The sequence below is a fragment of the Silurus aristotelis genome (genome assembly GCF_946808225.1).
Source record: "Silurus aristotelis genome assembly, chromosome: 16".
NCBI lineage: Eukaryota > Metazoa > Chordata > Actinopteri > Siluriformes > Siluridae > Silurus > Silurus aristotelis.
In genome coordinates, this window is record NC_139589.1 from 2684075 (window position 1) to 2706476 (window position 22402).

The following is a 22402-nucleotide window of genomic DNA, read 5'->3' on the forward strand; positions in this document are numbered from 1 at the left end:
TATAACCAGATTCCACTTTCCTGGGATCTGGATTTTGGAGTGTGCATGTGGAGATTTGTGCTCATTAAGCTACAAGAGTGTTAGTAAACTCAGGTACTGATGTAGGAGAGGTGGTGAGGAATCCTGGGGTGCACAACAGGATCATGTATGGCAATGTATTTAACAGAATGCATAGCTGCTATTGTACAATTGTTCTGTATTTTACTGTGCATATCAGTAACACACAGGAATTGGGCTTTATGGACCCGCGTACATTATATGGACACACGTGTGTGGACACCTGACCATAAGATTTGCATGTCCCTTTTGAGAATTTTATTGAACATTAAGTCCCATTTTTTTGTTGTTTTAATAACGTCTCCTCTCCTGGAAAGATGTTGGAGTGTTTCTGCCGAGACACAAGGGTGTGAAGGTGAGGAGGTCTGGGGTGCAGTCAGCATACAAAATTCGTCCCAAAGGTGTTCGGTAGGTTCGGGTTTATAGCTCTTAAGCAGGAGATGTTCCATTCCAACGCATGTGCATCTTTTGTCATGCTGGAACAGGTCCAAAGACATCCTAAACAATGGTTTGGGGAAAAGTTAGGTGTGTGTATGTATATATATATATATATATATATATATATATATATATATATATATATATATATATATATATATATATATATATATATATGAACATTATATCAGATGGTGATGGTTCTGGAGACCACACCCCTTCGCTCTGTTTCATTGTGCCGACTGTCTGGGTAAAATAAGCGCCTTTGGATTGGGGGGGGGGGGGGGGGTTACATAAACAAATAAACAAATACAAAATAAATAAATAAAACACCACCCTTCTTTCCGCTTGGAGACGGAGAGCGCTCTGCTGAGGACCGAGGGGTTAGAGGAGGAGACGGGGGGATAAAGGGGAGGAGGAGGAGGGACAGGATAATGAGCTATTCTTGGAGCAGCGCAGGCAGCGGCCAGGACGCACCGACGAGCTGGAATAAGAAGTGCGGCGGCGGCGTTAATCCCGCCAGTCGCAGCGGCACCGGACACGACGAGCCCAGTCCAAATCCCAAACCCGGTCCAAGTCCTGCTCCCAGCGACGGCGATTCGAGCTCGAACCACGAACCAAAGGAGGCCATGAAAGTCAAGAAAGGCTGCAACACCACGGACGTGGGAGTCCCCATCACCACTGAGGAGGACCTGCTGACCAACACCATCATCACCCCGGAGGACGTGCTGGGATTGCAGAAGATCACGGAAAGTAAGCGATCTCTCACTGCGTCGCGCGAGCGTCGGTACGATTTGGTGATCATCTATTGATTGATTTATTGTCTTCAGACGTCATAATTGCTCACATGATCTAAACGAGCTCGGATGGTTTCATGCGTCATGCACTAAAACCACACTGTCCATTAGAACTCTGTGCGCGCACGTGTGTGTGTGTGTGTGTGTGTGTGTGAGTGAGCAGACACTTGAAAGACCCATTTACCTCATTCTGACATCATTTCACTTGAGTGTCTCTTCTACTCCTTGAAGAAGACAGATGGCTCGTTCCACAACCTCGTTTTATTTATCTTTCCCTTAAAACATCAGGATCAGCAGATGCAGGAAGAGAAACATGAGAAGTGTCCTGCCTGATCATCGATATAATAATAACACACAAATGATCAATGGATTTTATTTTATTTATAAAATCCAGACTGTATATAAAAAAAAAAAAGAGTCCTAGTATTTCCTAGTATAAGATATTAATAAGTAAATATGCAATAATTTCTATATATTTTTAAGTATCAAAATGGTTGGTGGAAAGTTTTTCTGATTAACAGCAATTAGTGAAAATTGTGCCTGATTTAAAGTCTGGTTTATTATAATAATAGAAAAGGAAATTCATTTCGAAACCAATCCGTTCAAAGATCCATTTCCCAAAGATCAGTGTGTAGTCATGTCTTAGTCATGTGTTGAGTCGTGTGTATTTATAGTCCATCATCATCATCGTCATCATCATAAATCCACGTGTAAACATCTCTACACAGCATAGATTAGACTTGCATTTCTCTGCCGGTGCGTCTTTTTTAGATTTGGTCACAAAGAACTAAAGATATTTGATGTTTTTTTGTAGCTTTTTCTCCCGAAACCATTCAGATAGTTCACATAGTCCATATCAGAAAGTGTTCGAGTAAAGCAGCATAATGTTCAGTCCAATAGGATCCAAAATGCGATTTGTTTTGAATCTTATGCCTTCGTTTAAAAGCGAATGTTTTTTAAATGACACAGTTCTGGATTTGTCCTAACAACAGATCATGATTTGCACAAACGATGTTGTAATTAAAGCGAAATTCATTCCTGCAATTCAGGAAAATATTTCGCATTTCTCACATTTGTAAGATTCCACTTTGCTCCTAATATGATAATCTTCTAGTTCTTCTAATTTCAAGTCTCTGCTCTCAGACAACCTGTTGCACAAATGACAATATTAACCGTATGCAAATCATCCTTCATTTATTTACAAACGACTTCACCTACACTATATGGACAAAAGTTTGTGGACACCTGACCCAAGAGGATTTTTTTTTTTTCCGCGTGTGCTTTTTGAACACCTCATTCCAGATTTAATCCTCATTTGCTAATATAATAACCTCCACTCTTCTGGGAAGATGTTTCACTAGATCTTGTGGACATTTTTGTGCTCATTTAGATCAGGTACTCATGGAGGTGTACTAACTTTAGTGAGGTACTGTAGATGAGGTGAGGAGGGCTGGAGTGCAGTTCCAATTCATCCCGAAGGTGTTAAATAGGGATGAGGTCAGAGCTCTATAGCAGCCCATTCATCTTATTTAAAGCATATCATGGAGTTTGCTTTTTGGGAAAAATGTTTGGGTCTAATAGTTCAAGTAAAGGAAGATTGCATGCATCAGAAGCCATCCTTTACAATTGTGTACCTTTGTGGTAACAGTTTGGGGAAAGTTGAGTTTCCTAGTACCTTTGGCCATATTGTGTGTTTTCTATGTTTGGGATTACAGTCAGTTGTTCTCTATTTGTTGGTTTGGAACTGGAGATTGAATTTTCATGTTTAATGCCATCAATTGGACGCTAAACAGTCAGAGGCTGAAAATGCTCTCCTTACTCCAGACTCTAGTCCTTAGGGGCTTTGTTTGCTGTTTTTTTTTTTTTTTTTTCCTTCCAGACAAGTCTACAGCGTATTGCACTTTCCATTGCAACCCGTGGAAGTTGTACCTGGTTTCAGCTTTCACATGTTCTCTGTAAAAACAGCTGGAGGATTTTCCAGGAAATGAAAAGCCATTGTAAACTTAACTACGATCCCAAATACAGTAAACTAAATCACTACAGGAAGTAATGAAGTACAAATACTTCATTACTGTACTTTAGATTTTTTTGGTATCAGTATTTTACTTCACTATTTAATTTTTTACATAAATATCTGTATTTTCTTACTTCTTACATTGAATCTATTTGTTGACATCATCAATATTTTTACATTCCCATTTTCAGCCAATCAACCTGATTCTTGTCATTGCGCAGCTTTTACAATCTACAACTGGTGTATCATTTCCTGGCTAACACACACCACAGGCGTAGGCTAGTTAACGAAGCTAACATCGAGCAGGCAGAAGGTTAATGTAGACTGAGAACAGAGACGTTCCTGATCATCTTCATCTTTTCTCTACTTGTGTTCTATATGGTGGATGTTCAACCTGGATGCATTTATTAGAGAACAACATTTAGAATTATTTTGTATTAATATGATGTGAGGTCCAGTTAACATCGTGACACTAAAACAGGTAGTAGTAATGACTATTTTTTACTGAAGAACATGTCAGAGTCCAAACTTCTTTACTTCTTTACCTAAATCAAAATGTTCATGTTGTCAGATAAAGAAAATTATATATATATGTATTGTATATGATGTAGATATCTTAAAAATCTTGTGTTTTCGAAGCGTGCCAAGCACCTTCTGCTCAAAACAGTGACCTTTGAGCTGGATATTCATCTTCGGGAAGAGGGCGAAGTCTGAAGGAGACAAATCTGGCGAATAGGGTGGGTGTGAAAGTGGGATCGTTCTTTCCAGCGAGAAACTCACGTGTGTTGAGAGCTCGCTGACAGGGTGCACACGTGGTCAGAATAGCAGACGTGGTAATTCATGTGGTCAGAATAGCACCAGTTGCCGATGAACACAAGCCGATGTTTTTTGGCACAATGACTTTCGAAGGTCGGCGCTCCCTGTGACTATGCTGCCATCTGTTGGCGTGTTACAGAACTAGTCTGGAAACTTTTTAATACCACCTCGTAGTTACACTACACTTCTAATTGAAATGGCTTTTATTGTTATTTTATCCCATACATTACACTATACCATTACACTACACGGTGAAATGAAACAACCTTCCTCCAGGACCGAGGTGTGTGTGTGTGTGTGTGTGTGTGTGTGTGTGTGTGTGTGTGTGTGTGTGTGTGTGTGTGTTTTAGTCCATGCTTTAGAGGAGTCTTACTGCTTGTGTGGGAAAAACTGTCTGGCTATGAAGTCCCAAATGTGTTTTCCTTTCCCTAGAAGGAAAGAGGGTGAAGGGTGTGTGAGGGAAGTGTGTGAGGGGTATGTATATGGAGATGCAGTAAGTGGTGCAAATGTACTTGTTGCAGGGAAGAAAGACCCCAATAATCTTCTCAGCCATCCTCACTATCTGCTGTAAGGTCTCGCGATCCGATTCCCAAACCGGGCAGTGATGCAGCTTCTCGGGATGTTCTGCTTCAGGAACAGTCCCTCTGTAGAATGTGCTCAGGATGGTGGTGCATGCTGGATAGGATTAGACAGATCTCCTGTTTATTTTTATTTTCCAATTGTATGATGCAATATCGTACATGTGTACAGCATAAATTGCATCTAAGGACTGTGATGAATCAATTATCATTTGCTAAAAAATGCCACAATGTTTCATGCCTGGTCTTCAGAATAAATATGATTTTTTTTTTTTGTAAACATTAGTAAAAAAATTTCTGTAACATTAATCTCATGGGCAAAGCAATAAAAAGAAATACTGCTTGTAATGATCAGACATCATTCATAGGCCATGTAGGTGTATGTGGGTATTTATTATGTTATAGACTGTATATAGAAGAGATTTTGTATTTTATAAATATGGTTTCGAGCAGGAAACCATGGTGGATTTTGGACTACTGCCATTCAAAATAAACACACATACACACACACACACACACACACACACACACACACCTGTATCCAAGGCATCCACATCATTCCAAATAAATAAATAAATAAATAAAAATTTCTCTACATTTTGGTCTTCTGTTCACACTGAGGTGCCACTATGCAGCACAAATAAAGACTAATGTCACAATGTACAAACGTTTTGGATCACATTGTTTTTCAAATGATAAAGTAAAGAAACCCGGGACGGAAATCACGCATGGCGAAGCTTCCAATGTTTCTACACACGTGAATACGAGCCACAGAAAAACAAACAAACAGCAGAGATGATCTTTGCTGTGAATATTGTCAAGTAGCTAAATGTGTTTGTCAATTTAATGAAATGTTACACTTTATGGACAAAAGTATTGGGACACCTGACTTTTCCTGCTGAAGATCTTCAACCCTGTTGAACCCATTTGAGATGAATGTGAACGCTGACTCGATCCCAGGTCTCCTCACCTTCTCACCTACATCAGTACCAGACTGAATTTACTAAATGAGCACAAAATCTAATGGATCATCTTACCAGAAGAGTGGAGCTTATAACAACATTGTGGAATAAAAAAACACACGACTCGTATGGTGTCCACAGGCGTCCACAAACTTTTAGTCCAGAAAAGTGTGTCCTGGATTTAAATAATCTCATTATTTCTTCCTGCGAAAAAAGGAAATCCTCATACAGGATAAAACGCTATGAATCCACAAAGCGAAACTTTTCCACACATTTCATTTGTTCAGATGCTTTCCTCTTTGGAAACAATATTTTTAGTGACTAAGGATGAAGGCGTACGACCTGCAGCTTCGTTTATTTTTAGAAGCGCTGCTTTGTAAACCCCTAAGCCAGACATTGTTAAATCCCTGAGGCATCTTGTTGGAGTTTACTATGGTAACAGAGTGTGCTGGTTGAGGTGAGGCGAGTCCTGCTCTCTCTCACACACACACACACACACACACACACACACACACACACACACACACACACACACACACACACACACACACACACACACACACACACACACATGTTAATGAGCTTCTCTGGGTGACCTGGGGCCGTGGACAGCCAGTGCTTTCTCTATTAGTTATAAAGCATTTAAACTTGAACAAAGCAGTGATTAGGATCAGCTGAAGTGAATGTAACCCTCGTTATCTGGGTCTTTCTTGGATTTCGGAAAGGTTACAAGAAGACTCTTGTTAAGTTTAATAATAAACACAGTGATTTGTTGTCACGATTTTTACAATCGATCCTAAAGATGAACCAGGAATCATTTTGGATGTCCTGAAGAGCAGTTTGTGGACTCCTGAGCATAAGATCCAACATCTCATTCTACATTTAGTCCCCACTCAATAATGACCTTCACTCTTTTAGGAAGATGTTCACACTAGATTTTGTGGAGATTTATTCAGTCACAAGGGCGTTAGTACAGTCAGGTACTGATGTAGGTGAGGTGAGGAGTCATCCCAACGGTGTTCAGTAGGGTTGAGGGTCAAAGCTTTTTAGCAGGAGATCTTCCACTCCAACTCATGGAAAGCAGATCTTCATGGAGATGACTTTGTGCACAGAGGTATTGTCATGCTGGCACAGGTTTGGGTCTCCTAGTTCAAGAATTGCTATACAATTATGTGCTTTTAACTTTGTGACAACAAAGAAACACATATGGCTGGAGAAGACAGGTGTCCCAATACTTATGCCTCTAGAGTGCATTTCCATGTAAAGTCTTTTATTCTTTTTTTTAATGAGGTTTATAAGTTTGCTTCTCATACACACACACACACACACACACACACACACACACACACACACACACACACACACACACATATATATTAGCTTAAGATCCAAAAGTTTCCTAAACATATGAACTCATAACAAGCACAGAATGACAAATCATGAACGTTATAAACACAGACACTTAGCATGACTTGGATGTAGAGATCATGTGACATGTCATGAGTGTGAAGTGGCCACTCAACCAATAGAAAGCAGATCTTTATGGAGATGGCTTTGTGCACAGATGCATTGTCATGCTGTAACAGTTTTGGGTCTCTTAGTTCAAATGAAGGGAAAATATCATGCTACAGCACACAAAAACGTCCAGTACGGATGTGTGCCTCCAACTTTGTGGTAACAGTTTGGGGAAGAACCACATATGGCTGGAAAAGTCAGGTGTCCCAATACTTTTGTCCAAATAATGTATTGTGCCTTTGCTACTGCATGTTGTTTAGGTGCTCGTAAACGCGTCAGTGCTTTAAAGTCCACCAACTGCCCTTCCCCAGTTTGCTCTGTGTGTGTGTGTGTGTGTGTGTGTGTGTGTGTGTGTGTGTGTGTGTGTGTGTGAGACCTGTGTAAAACTGAGCAAGTGACATTTCCTGTCTCAGAGATATGAATTCACGTGGTCAGCATCAGAGAGGATGCGTAAGAAGGTCAGAGGATGTGTGCTGAGATCATCACCTTTTTAGCACTGTGGTTGTTGTTTCGGGGAATTGCATCATTCCGGGAGGGAACCCTAACTCCATTAAACACATTTTTCTTTATGTTTTGTTTGAATTAATAACGAATAATTTGTCATGATTGGGGCCCTGGACTACGGTTCCCATCAGCCACTGCAGATTAGTGTCATGTCACATGTTTATTACACAGCGTTTATTTTTTTTACGTTTTTTTAGTCGGGGCTTGTTATCAGTTCACGTTGTTATGCTTCATGTTCAGGATACAGCATTCAACAGTTATGGCATCTGGCAGACGCTTTTATCCGTTTTATTGATCCCATTCATACATCTGAACAGCTATGAGTTTAAGGTACTGGGGCCCAGGAGTGGCAGCTTGGTGTGGCTGGGAATTGAACTCAAAACCTTCAGATGTTTTGGATCTTGTGGTAGAGCTGGTGCCCACTAAGCTACCACCTCCCTCGTACTGTTTTCTTGTTCGAATCGTAACATGATGAGGTTTTGTTTAAGAATATATGAGAAGCAAACATATGGAACAAATGCGTTTACATGTAAATGCACTCTATAGGCAAAAGTATTGGGACACCTGACATCTCTAGCCATATGTGGTCCTTTCCCAAATGGTTACCACCAGGTTCACATGAACTAGGAGACTCAAACTTGTTCCAGCATGACAGTTCCCCCTGTACACAAAGCCAGCTCCATGAAGGTACGCTTTCCATGTGTTGAAGTGGAAGTGGATCTACTATAGAGCTCCAAAACTACTGAACACCATAGGGTTGAATTTTTCACATTGATTGCATCTCAGGCCTCCTCACTTCATCTACATCAGTACCTGACTTTACTAAAACCCTTATATCTCCGCAAGAACACTCCAAAATCGAGTGGAACATCTAGTGGAGCTTATTAGAAGAGCAAACTGTGTCTCAGTGTGGAACAAACTTTTGTTCATATAGTATCTTTATAAGTGAATGGATCTTTTTTCTAAACATTTTATTTTAATGTGTTTATAATGAAAACTCACACAGCAGAACTACTGCTCAATAACATGTCCTCTTTAATGAATTTTTACATCTGAGACAAATATTCACATTTATTACATTCAAATCTGGTCATAATGTTTCGCACACAAAAACATGGCTGATGAAATGGTTTCCTTCAGAAATCATAACACCGACTTGTTCCTCATTTTTTAAGCTGCCATTTATAAAGAAGCTGTCTTTTTCTTTTTCAATTCGCCGCTTACCAAACGCCCTCAGTAAATAGATCCTGCAATTTTTAAACATCTTTCACATCCATTGAAAGCAGTAAAGTTACCAGTGTGTCCTAATCTTTCTGTTTTGCTGCCATGGCAACTTACAAGCTACTTCAATTCTATGCGATTTAATTGCAAGCTGCTTTTAACAGCATTGTCGAAGCAGGTTCAAAGAAATTTAGACGAACAGGCAAGAGGTGAAGGTGTGAAGGGAAAAACGTAAGTGAGAAAGAAAACGTGAGTGAAACCTGACAAACCTATTTGATGGGAAACCCACACGACTCATTATCAGGGTCGGGGCTCAATCCGGGTTGAGAGGCAGGAGTGCTAGCAGGCTGCCACAGGGAACAGGAAAACAGGTTCCAAAAATCGAACAAAAAGGCAGAGCACAACTATGGAAAGAAAATCTCAAAGTCTTCTCAGGAACTCAGGGGAAAATGCGTAGTCTTTCGCTGAAACAAAAGTAAGGCAAAAACATCAAAATAACAAAGAGTTACGACAGACAACTGGAGAAAATTCAGTATATTCTGGAAACCAAAATTGGGAAATATACACAACATAACCGAAAAAAGCAACAAAAAGGTCCAAAAGGGTTACACTCAGAGCTGACAAACATTTAGGTAGAAACAATGGGAACTAACAAGGGACTTGGGAACACCTTGGACTGGACCCCTCCCAGATCCTACATGCATTTCTCTACCAGTTGTTGGGAATTTAGGAAATGTATTTTCCAATGCATCATATTTGAACATTTATACTGTACATAATAATAATGAGCGAGATTTACTCACACAATCATTTCAACATTTCAACTTTTTTACATTTCTTGCAATGAGCAGACGCCCCTTATCCAGAGCGATCTACAAAAGCGCATTAAAGTCTCCATCCATAAATACATTCTGATGAATTTGTGATACTAATGCCATCTTGTATCTGGATGTGTTGGGAGAGAATTTAGTAAAAAAAAAAAAAGCTCAATTCTGGAAGAGGTAGTGACTCAACTGTTTACACAACTAGTGGACACTTTTACGCGTGCATTGGTAGATGATGGAAGGAGCGTGATGCAGTCTGGCGTGAGATAAAGCCTGGGAGGTAGAGAGGTCTGTTTTTTGTAGGCGAGCATCAGGTTTGTAAATCTGATATATCAGCTACAGGATGCCACAGGGAGTGGAGCAGTGGGGTGGTGTGGGAGAACTTGTAGGAGAAGGTTGATATCAAGTCATTCAACAGCATTCTGGATCAATGTCCCTCAGAGGCGGCGCTGAGGAGGCAGCATTTCAGTGCTATTAGTGATGAGAAATCCTTCAGACAATATCTGCTTTTTTTGTGTAAACTCACTGCTTCTTGGAATTAAATTGCATTCAGACAACAATCCAGATCTCATTACAAATATTGAAGTGTTATAAATATGATGTGTGGGAGAACGCTTTTGCAGCCTCCGTGTCTACTTTATAAGTGTCTAGGGCAAGTTAAAAATCAAACAAACTGCTTGAATAACGTGTAGAAAGCGTTTATTGGACGTCTGCACACAGCCGAGGCCGGGTTAGCGTTATTCACAAAGCCGAGGAAATGACTTCACAGCTTAGCTTTCACCTCAAATCTGTCAAATCTTTCTTGCAAAATCAATTATAATTCCTCTTTGTTATGTGCCACACTGAGGTACACAACACGGACAAATGTGTGTGGAAAGCCGAGCATTAGATCAGTATGTGCCTTTTGACGATCTCGTTCTGCATTTAGTCCCAATTTGCTATTTTGCCATTTGCAAAAGCTCCACTCTTCTGGGAAGATGTTCCACCAGATTTTGTGGAGATTTGTGCTCATTCAGATACAACAGTGTTAGTGCACCACTCACATTACAGCAACCATTTTAGTATCTTCTCAAGATACAATACTGTAGAAATAAAACGTGGATATATTTTAGAGTAGTGAGTATGCAGTTTGTATTTTAGTACAGATTTACTGTCCTCGTTCAGCCATTATTGTCTAAATAACTGGCAACAGAGGTGTAAATACACCCTAAGCAATAACAGCTGTATGCCGTGTAAACCTGGATGTTCAACATGGCACCTCATGAACTCTGAGGATTTGAGAATTAGAATTGATGCTCTTTAAGATGCTGAGGCTATAAGAAGATCAGTAAAACCCTAAAACTGAGTTACAGTACAGTTCAGGGTCATACAGAGATTTTCCAAATCGGGTTCCACTCGGAACAGACCTCGCAGGGGTCCATCAAAGAAGTTGAGTCCTTGTGCTGTGTCAGGTGCAGAAGCTGCTTCAATAAACAGACACATGAGTGCTGCAGCATCGCATTGGAAGGTCCGCTTGTCAGTGCTCAGATCTTACGGCGAACACAGTCGGTTTGTAAGGCCGTCGCCTCTTCTGAAGCTGGCTCACAAGACAGACCTCAAACAGTTTGCTGAGGACGACCTGTCCAAGAGCATGAATTACTGGAATTATATCCTGTGGTCTGATAAAACTCCAGCATATGTGGTGCCCTGGTGAGGAGAACCAAGAAAATTGTGTCCTGCCTACAGTCAAGCATGGTGGTGGCAGCATCATGGTCTGGGGCTGCATGAGTGCTGCTGGTACTGGAGCTGCATTGAGGGAAATATGGATTCCAACATGTATTGTTAGATTTTGAAGCAGAACACGATTCCCTCCCTTTAGAAACTGGGCCGAATGGCAGTTTTCCAATTTATTTGTATTGTATTTACTTTTGTTGGCAGCTATTTAGACAATAATGGCTGTATGTTGAGTTATTTTTAGAGGACATTAAATTTGTACTGCTATACAAGCTGCACATTGACTACTCTAAAATATATCCATGTTTAATTTCTATAGGAGTGTCTCTTGAGAAGATATGAGGGGTGCACTCACTTTAGTGAGGTACTGTAGATGAGATGAGGAGGCCTGGGGTGCAGTCAGTGTGAAAAAAAATCATCCTAGAGGTGTTCAATAGGGTTCAAGCAGGAGATCTTCCACTTTAACCAATGTAAAGTGCACAGGGGTATTGTCATGCTGGAACAGATTTGGGTCTCCTAGTTCCAATGAAAGGTAAAGGCATCCAAAGCTCAAGTAAAACTGTGTGCCTCCAACTTTGTGGTAAAAGTCAGATGTTAATATACATTAGTGTATTTCCCTTCCCCACTTCTCAGTTCCACTGTTGATCAAACATCAGTAATGAAGACATTTTCTTCATCAGTGTTGCATGTTTCGAACTCATAGTGTTGAACAGTATGAACACTGGCCTTTCTGAAGTTTCCAGCTTTGCCTTGTCTGGCCTTCGCTGTCGTATTTATTGCTCGTCTTTATTTCTGGCTGGAAGCTGACCACGTGGATCGTCCGTTTCTGTCGCTGCCGTTTACATCCCGGCTGTATCCTCTGATTAGATGGATTTGTTCCCATCGCTAAACAAGATTAGAGCCGTTGAGCTCCGCAGGACTGGAATACATTCCAGGTGTCACTTTATTTTCAAATGGCTGACACAGCTGCCTCTCGTTCTGAATTACTTTCAGTGTCCATGATTTGGATATTAGGTATTTGTTCATGGCAGGAAATTCTGTTAACTTTGTTTGTATTTTAGCTCACTGGTTAAGGTGTTAGATTTCTGATCAGAAGGTTGTGAGCTGAAATCCCACCCCCATTGCTGAGTTCTTGATCAAGACTCTAAACCATCAACTGCTCACTGCCATAAATGTTTATTCCCTAAGTAGTGTTAATTATACGTGTATTCATTTTGTCAGATTATTTATTTGGATTCATTAATGCACCAGTGTGATTTTTGTTCATTATTTCTAATGAACCTGACGCTATTCTAAAGTGCTGTATATATATTTATATATATATATATCCTATACTTTATCTTTTCTAGATTTTCATTCGGCCTAATTTGATTTAAACAGAGAAAACTTCCTGCTTCTTCTGAGACTAGCAGTATCACAAATTAAACAGAAACCTCTTTTTCCCAACTGCATGGTTGTTTCTAATTCTGTTAAAACCGTTTCTGCTGCCAGTTGCATTTTTTTTTTTCGACTGACCATATGGCGCAGCTCAGATTCGATCTAAGCTGTACTTACGTTCCTGCTTACGTCCAGTGTTTTTCTCTGGCATATTTTGAACAAGCACATGTGTTTTGGGATTTCCTGCCCTAAGCTTCACTCAAGCGTTTTTCCCCCTAAATTGGAAGACCGTGTAGGATATAAAAGTGAATTGAAAATCACTGTCTGTTCGTGTTTCTTCAGTTTAGTGTAACACATCGATACAAAAGGAAGCCGGCGAATTTGTTTTCCTTGTTGATGTTAGGTGTCAGAGTGGAACAGCCAGAGACTGGTTCACGCTCACAGGAAGGTAACGATAACTAAAATAAACATTCTTTCTTTTTCGTCCAAAAAATAAACATCTCAGGCAGATCGTCAACTGGGTATTTTTCAAGAATTTTAATTGTCCTGATGATTTCTGAAAGAATATACATATATCAGTATATTCACAAATTTTATTATTTATAGTATTTTATATGTTTGTGGCCCTTATGTCAGTTTTCAAAATAGAATTAAACAGGTGATATATTACACTCAATGACGAAAGTTTGTGGACACCTGATTATAAGATTTGTATGTGCTTTTTGAACATCCTATTCCACGTTTAATCCCCATTTGCTGTTTATAATAACCTCCATTCTTGTGCTCCAGTAGATTTTTGGTGAGGTGCTGTCCGCGTTCTAATTCATCCCAAAGGTGTTAGCTTAAGATCTTCCACTCCAACCAATGGAGCAGGTGCACTGGGGCATTTTCTCCTAGTTGAAGTTAATGTAGAATTTAATGCCAACACATCCAAAGACATCCTATACAATTGTGTGCCTCCAATGTTTTTGCTCATTTGAACTTGTCCCAAAGCAGCTCACAGAAATCCGCATGTAGAATAAAAAAAAACAGCTTTTGGGTTCCATCCTCTTTTGAGTAATAAAGGAAGATCAGGAAGAAAAAGCGTCCTGTTAGTACTTCAGTCCATTCAGCTGAAATGAGGTTTAACCCAGTGAGGCTAAACTGCCATATGTTTCCTTAAGCTTCCTTTATCCCTTCAGTCGTTCAATACCTCCCTTACAATAAAGGAAATCCTGAAGGAGAATTACTGTAATGTGATGGGTTTTTGAGCATAATCATGGGTGCTATGACATTTATCTATGATACCTACACACTTTAGGAATAATAATTATACACTGTGCATGTCAGCATCTTTGGGAAAACCCAGTCGAATCATTTTCCTGAGTGATATTTGCAGGTTCCAGTTTATATGCAACAAACTTAGACATTTAATGATAGTGTGAGTGCTGCACAAAGGGCATCTTGTTATTACAAGTTAAGGTGTCATGATCGTGTCCCCTTTGTGCAGCGCTCACAGTATTGCCGTTCTGATAAAGGTTTTTACAGCGAACGCTCATTGCGCACCAATCCATTGCTCCATTATAACCAACGGCAAAGGATTCGAAACGAGTTTGCACTGGTTCAGATAACCGCAGATGCCCCAAAGTAATCGTTTTCTTCTCCAGTCTGCCAAATTTTCTCTCGAGCTATTTATCAAAATCCCCATATTCACCATACACGTTAATAAACAACGCACAGAAATCCTCCATTTGGCTCAATGAGGTCATTTGGAAATGTGTATAATACAGGGTTCCTTCAAGTCCAATAAAAGTCCAAAAAAAGTCAAAAAAAGTCTCAAATTTGAAAATCGTTTTTTTTTTAAAATAGAACAGTCTTAAATTTGCTGTTTTATGTCTTAAATAATTTTACCCAGGTCTTTATTTTCCGATGTCCTCTAATGCAAATTGAAATGCTTCCCTTATATTCCTTTCCTTTTTGTTTTTGTTGTAATTCTTTTTATCGCTAGTCTAAATATAATTCCCTGTCTTACGACTACAAATGAGACCAACATCGGATTATACCACAGATTTCAAATGGATTTTATTTTTATTTTTAAGTGCAAGTTTAGCAAAGATGCACCTTCATCTTCACCTTCAGCCAATCAGAATCGAGTATTCAGGTTGACCATGGAATAACTTCCTGTTTATCCTTAATAGATGGATAGATAGCTACAGTAGGCATGTGGTCAGTTAGCTTGGATTACTTTGTCCTACAGTTTGCTTTACAAGTGTCACTGCAGAAGTGTTCTGTTTGTGTGAGAAGAGAATGACGAGCACATTTCAGCGTAGGAGTGCAGACGAGAGAGAAAGAGAGAGGGACAAGTGGAGGCGAGTCGGCGACAGAAAAGAACGCAGGGTGAAATGGAACAGATGAGAAAGCAGAGCAAAGAGAAATGATGGTAGAGTCTGATAAGGCACAGATGAAAACGGGATGAGAGGGAACGAGGGAACGAAAGAGGGAAGCGCCTACAAGTGGAGCACCTTGTAGCTTCTCCATGTATCTGTCAGGCTCGAGTTCTAAGTGAAGAGTCCAGCAGGACAACCCTTGAGAAGATGTCTTTTAGAAAATAGGAAAGGCTGGAAAAGGAAATATTTTGTTGTATCTGGAATATGTTACTTTTTTTCATATGGGTAGTTTGACAATTGATGCATCTGTTGCATTTTCTCACATTTTGACACAGCCTGATGTTGATGTTCTTTTTTTTTTTTTTTACCATTTTTCCAAAAGTGCACAGTAGCACAAATATGCGGTCTTTACAAATGTGGTGAGCAAAAAAACTTCACAATGCGCAACACAGCAAACCCTTTAGCAAACCTTCAGGCAAGAATCGGAGAAGGTTCCAGGATGCAGTTCTCCAAGCCAGGAACATGGATCTGAGACTTCAGGCTCATCCAATCCAGACAGCTGACATCTAAACTAAGTTCACAGAAGTCAGATTGTTTTCTCATTTTGATGTTTGATCAACATTACCTGGAAATCACACTTGAGTGAAAGTATAGATACCTTACTGCTAAACTTACCTTAAAATTTACCAATTCCAATATGACTTGGGTAAAAGCCTTGAGTATCTGATTTGAATAGAATTCAAGTATTTGACTTGTATTGAACAGAAGATGCACTCGTCCTCACACGTTAGACAAAAACAGTTGATTCTTGAGGTTTTATTTCCTGAAATACAAATCAAATTGTACCTCAACATTGGAATAACCATCAACACAACCACGTCTTCGACACGCCGGAATGAAAAAAAAGCTCAAGCGAGTCGGTCAACAAAAAAACAAAACAAAGACAAAGTATTATAGCGATCTTTAAAAAAGGTACCGTTGTTAAACAATTACAATATGATGTGACACAGTAGAAGAACAATTAGTATTCAATGGACAAATAAAACGAAAGTCAATCGTTGAAGATCAAATAAAACCAAATATTCAGAGCTGACTGGGATTTGATGCAGCTCTCAGTCTCAGAGAGGGAAATTATTTTTATTCAACTTCAAAAAGTTTTGGGAATTTATTCTAGATCTTTTTGGACTGAAAATGAGGCCAGTGGCCCTAAAAAGTCGCTCACAAGCAGCAGATGCGGGTCGGGAAGTGTTAATGACATCTTCAACAGAGGTGCAAAATGTCATTGGTAACGTTGATTGTCATTTTAAAATATTGTCGAGTGAAAGGTACATCTATTGAATCGTAAATGTAGTTAACTAGAGAGTAAAAGTTGCTTATACGCCATATTGCCAAAAGTATTGGGTCACCTGACCGTTCCTTCTATTTGCTATTTCCAAACGGTTACGACAAATCTGGATGATCTCAATTGTACAGGACGTCTTTAGATGCTCTATAATAACATTTTCCTTTCACTTGAACTTGGAAACCCAAACCTGTTCCAGCATGGTGATACCCCTGTGCACGTCACCTCTTGAAGATCTGGTTTACATGCTTTGGAGAGGAAGATCTTGCTGCTACAGAGCTCTGATCTCATCCCTACTGAACACCTTTGGGATGAATGTGAACGCTGACTGCACCCCAGGTCTCCTCACCTACATCAGTACCTGGACTTTGTAATACACTTGTGGCTGATGAACACAAATATCCATAAGCACACTCCAAAATCTAGTGGAACATCTTCCCAGAAGAGTGGAGGGAATTAGAAAAGAAAATGGGGACTAAATGTGGAATGCGATGCTCAAAAATCACATACGATACTTATGACCAGGTGACCCAATACATTTGGAAATATACATATAAGTATAAATACGCCAAAAATGACTTAAGTTCAGTAACAAACTACATTTACTCAAATACTAATTACCTGAAGTGCGTCACCTGATCTGGATTAAATTGCACTGCTTCAACATGATTGGCTGTTGGGATCATTGCATAAATGGGCATGTGCATGTTGCAATATGGAAGTATGCATCCTTTTATTTGCACTGCTCAGGGTTGCATCTGATACAGTGCCGGTCCTGCTGCCTATATAAAGTTGTTATGTAAATGTTGAAGCTAATGCCATCCAAGGCTCTCTTTATTTTTTTTTTTCTTACAAGAACCAAAATACGTTATAAAGAGAAGTAAAATGTAGGTTAGGCACAAGAGCTGCATCACACCATGAATCATTGCTTCACACAAAGGCGAATGAGTCACAAACTGCGACTCCACATACCGCTGCAGTCCATAATGGCAACATTTTTGACCGTCTAGGCGCCATAAAAAAAAAACGAGCAGGAAAAGGAGAAAAATTGCTCGCATGTGAATAATCACATGCTGTTACCAAATCCACAGGCTGACAGATATAATGCTTGTCACCCTTTAACAAATGTAGACGTGCTAAACACTTGTTCCTGTTGAGTGATTGTAGGGTTCTGTGCTGCCTGTGTTTTTTTTTTCCGAATCAGCAAGCAGATTTTTTTTTTTTTTTGGGGGGGGGGTTGGGTCAGTCGGAAGGTTGTCTGTGCTGCACATGTTGTCTGAAAAAAACAAAAGCTAAATGCTCTGTAATTTCTACTATAGTTGCAGTAGGTGTTTCTGAGTGAGAGAAAGAGAGGCAGCTGAATTTCTATTATGTAGCGTTTCATTTCCTTTTGCAATCCATGAGCTTATCACTAGTCAGGTTCATTCGCCATCCCACCTGTGACTCATTGTTGGTTTGAGTATTGGTGGTCTGCAACAAAAAAATGCAATCCATGAAGAACTGAGGCTGTAAAAAGGCTGTAGTATCAACATGGTATTCCTAATAATACGGCCATATGGTGTATGTTTTTATATAACTCTGTTCTCCTCCTTGTCGTGCATGTCTTTGTGTAGAGCGTTGGCCCTGAGCGTTCCTCTTACAGCGTTGCAATCACAAGATTACTCACCACCTCTTATCTAATAAGCTTCTCCATTCACTCACTCGTCTGTCTTTTCACTCTCTCCATCTCTATTATAGTTCATGGAGAGCACTAGACTGTCTGTCACAGATACGTTTCTGATCTCCACCAGGTAACAATTCGCTGGTAATATAAGCAGTGTTCTGTAAATTTGAGGTTCTAATAAAGCTTTGTGATAAGAGGAAGAATTGCTGTCACAAGAGGCCCAAGAAATTCTCAGGTATGAAGATGAAGATGGATGTGGATTTATGGATGAGACTTAGACTCCCTTTGTAGCGGTTTGAGTTTTTTTTGAGTTGAGAATGGGATTATTTTTTTTCGTTGGGAGTGACGAGGATAGACAGGATTAAAAATGAGTTCATTAGAGGGACAGTGCATGTAGGACGTTTTGAAGACAAGGTGAAGGAGGTGTGATTGAGATGGTTTGGCATGTACAGAGGAGGGACATGGGGTATATCGGTAGGAGAATGCTGAGGATAGAGCCAGCGGGAAGGAGAAAAAGAGGAAGTCCAAGGAGGAGGTTTATGGATGTGGTGAGGGAAGACATGCAGGTAGTTGGTGGGAAAGAGGCAGATGTAGAGGACAGGGGGGTATGGAGACGGATGATCTGCTGTGGCGCCCCCTAGCGGAAGAAGCCGAAAGAAGAAGAAAAAGAAGAAGAAGAAGAAGTTCCTCTTTCAGGAACAACACCTCACTCTCGAACACACACTCCTTCACACTTCAGCCTGGATGAATTTGCTTTCTTACACTGAAACTCTCAAAACACAGCACAGATGCTTTTCTGCTCACTACGGCTGTAAAGACCAGTTATTTGAGTTACCATTGAAGACTTATGAAGAGTTCCTGGAAAAAAACATAATGAGCCCAATTGGCACCAACCACTATGCCACAGTCAAAGATCACATTTGTTTCCCTTAATCAGAATCTGATGTTTTATTTGAAAATGAATTGAGTCATTTGACTTGTTTGAACATGAGCTTATGTGTCACACTGCCACCACACCGGGAGCAGTTAAAGAGGTAAATAGAACTAAATCCACCACATCCCTCGGAGCTCCCTTTATGACCCTCAGTGCTTGAATGTTATAAGCAGCTTAAACGTTAATCTGCGTTCCGATGCATCAACAATTAAACCGTAATTCAAATTGTGTTTATTACACATATTTTGCCATAACAGAACAGTTGTATTATTTTACAAACATACTTGCAGGAAATGCAGGACCCTTTTTTTGAAGCTACAGGATTAAGCAGTGTTTGCACACGTCTGTGAGGGAAAAAATATCATTTCTTTTTATAAATTAAATATGAATTCCTCACTATTCCTCGTTTCTATCAGCACCACTGCTGCTAATCGAATATGACGTATCACAACATTACGGAGATCGAGGCGTGTCTTGAGAGTCACACAGAATATAGATCAACATGGCAGAGGTAGAGCTGCATCTTCCTGTAGTCAGAACAGGAAAAGAACATCGGGTTTTATTTAATCTATTTCCTTTTTTTTTTTTTCATAGCAAAGGCCTGTTTGTGACAGGGGCCATGTGTTAGAAGTCAGAAGGCACTTAAGTAAATTGATGATTTGCTGTCTGTCTGAACCGAAGAAATAAACGTGAACTATCTGTACCGCATTGCATTGCATAGCATCATATTTTTTAACTGCATCGTATTGTATTGAATCGCATTGTCTATAATCGAATGGAATTCAGATCATACTGCATCGTAATGGGGTGAATTGTATCGCATCGCTTTGTAGCTGCTTCATATCTATCTTTAATGTAGCGTATTGTTGGCGATGAATCGAGATGCAAAACGCATCGACCGCAATACCATTTCAGAGTATTCGATCTTAACACTCTACACTTTGGAAAAGTTCAAATCACGTGAACGTGGAGACGTCCTACACTTTAGGCTGGATTCTTTTTAACATATAATCAATGTCCTTGCCACTACAAATATGATTATACTGTTTATATGTGTTGTATTAATAAATAACCGTTCATTTTTATCCATTATATTTTGGATCATGTTGATGTAATGATCACGTGACCTAGTATTTCTGATAATATTGGCTCTGAAGCTATAAAAAATAAGGTACAATTTATACTGTGTTGTAATACATGGCCTGCGATTGATATCCGGCATGTCGCTGATAAATCTTCAATTGTTTTTTTCTTTTTTTTTTTTTCAGACTACTTGTGCAGTCCAGAGGACAACGTATACAACATTGACTTTACACGGTTTAAGATAAGGGACATGGAGACAGGGACAGTGCTGTTTGAGATTACAAAGCCTCCAGTTACGGGTGAGTCTGAGCGAGTTGGAGTGATCCGATTACATAACTGTCCCTGCTCGGTGCGGATTTATTCTCATACGAATAAAGAAAAGAAAGACAAGTGCTTCCCAACCCCTGTGATCGAACCTGAATTGCGTTCACATTTACATTCTAATGAGAGAGCATTTTAAAAAATGATGTGCATTAGAGATGGTTCGGATCCAATCTCGGGTAATACCAAGATCCAGATTGGATATCTGAATAAAAAAATAAATGTACACACTCCAAAGGCAAAGCACAATAATTGGACAGGGAGTGGAAGAAAGTTCAGTGGCATCCAAATTGGCCATTTTTGTCTCTAACAGAAGAACTTGTGTAAGACAGAAGATGTAAGCAGACTGCCTCACCCCCACAGTCAAACAGAGCAGGGAAGGTTGTTGGAGCAAAAAAGGTTGGAGACTTTTTCCTGAACCAACATGGCTACCATTCCATATTTCAACACCATGCAATTCCGTCCGGACCGCGGCGTATTGGAACCGACTTCAACTGACTTCATATCAGTGTTTTGCTTTTGCTATATGAAATTTATTTTCTTTTACATGTGTTACATTAGATAAAGCTGGAGAGAAACGAGACATCGACCCCAGCGCTGGACGATTCGTGCGATACCAGTTCACGCCGGCGTTTCTGCGTCTACGTCAGGTGGGAGCCACGTAAGTAAGATGCTTTTTCTTTTATTAAATTATTAAAGATCTCAAAATTGGTAAGAAGGCACTGTGTTTACCTAGTGTGTATCGACAAAGAGCCCAACTACCCTCATTATGTATTGAACATAGAACTAATTGGACTGAGGTATTCCAGAGCAGTGATCTAGGTTCTTTCAGAACACAACTGTAATTTTAAGGTCGGAAGAAAAAAGCTGGTCAAAGGTTGAAATATAATCAGGCAACGGTTAAAATATAAACGTTAAATGGACAACAGTTTCTGGACACCTGAGCACATATTTTTGGAACATCCCATTCCACATTTAGTCCCCATTTGCTCTTATAATAACCACCACTTTTCTGGAAAATATGTTCCACTAGATTTTGTGGAGATTTGTGCTCACAAGGCCTTTAGTGAAATCAGGTACTGATGTAGGTTAGGTGAGGAGGCCTGGGGTGCAGTCAGCATTCACATTCATCCCAATAGGGTTTAGAGCCCTGTAGCAGGAGATCTTCCACTACTCTAACCCATGTACAGCAGATCTTTATGGAGCTGGCTTTGTGCACATGGGCATTGTCATGCTGAAACATGTGTGGTTCTCCTAGTTTAAGTGCAGGGAAAATTCAATTCAAGCGCATCCGAAGACGTCCTGTACAATTGTGCGCCTCCAGGTTTGTAGTAACAGTTTGAAGAAGAACCACACATGGCTGGAAAGGTCAGGTGTCCCAACATTTCACTATATTCTGTATTGTCCATAAAAAAAAATTCCAGGATCTGATCATGTTATGATCATGTTTGTTATGTGACTTAGAGTTGCTGTTTTTACTTGGCCACGCCCCCTAACATTAGAGATTATAATTGATGTCAAAATCGTCAGTTCGTGGTAATATGTAGTGTTTCTAGTGTGTAGGGAAGTAAAAGCTCAGTGGTTAGGGCTCTGGGTTACTGATCCGGAAGGTCATGTAGTCAACCCAGTATCGCCAAAACGCTTTTGGGCCCTTGAGCAAGGCCCTCAACCCTGTCTGATCCAGGGGTGCTGTATTATGGCTGACCATGTGGTTTGATCCCAGCATCCTAAAACACCGGGATATTCGAAAGCCTCTTTCTTTGCTATCACATGCCCTCCTGTGACTTATTTAGAAATTGCTCATTGTAATATCACATTTATTTATCATGCTACATCGTAGGTACTACGGATGTCCTCTGGAAACTGTATGTAAACCT

The 22402-nt window shown here is 40.0% G+C and overlaps 1 protein-coding gene across 1 annotated transcript in view; it reads left to right on the plus strand.

The window, feature by feature from the left end:
- The first annotated feature begins 835 nt into the window (after nt 1-835).
- Nucleotides 836-22402, plus strand: part of unc119a2 (unc-119 lipid binding chaperone a2) — a 25142-nt gene continuing 3575 nt past the window's right edge. Inside the window, exons 1-3 of the mRNA XM_083564500.1 lie at nt 836-1248; nt 20390-20503; nt 21087-21186. Coding sequence (XP_083420626.1) covers nt 930-1248; nt 20390-20503; nt 21087-21186 — 533 coding nt within the window. The 5' untranslated portion in view covers nt 836-929. The remainder of the gene's footprint in view (nt 1249-20389; nt 20504-21086; nt 21187-22402) is intronic.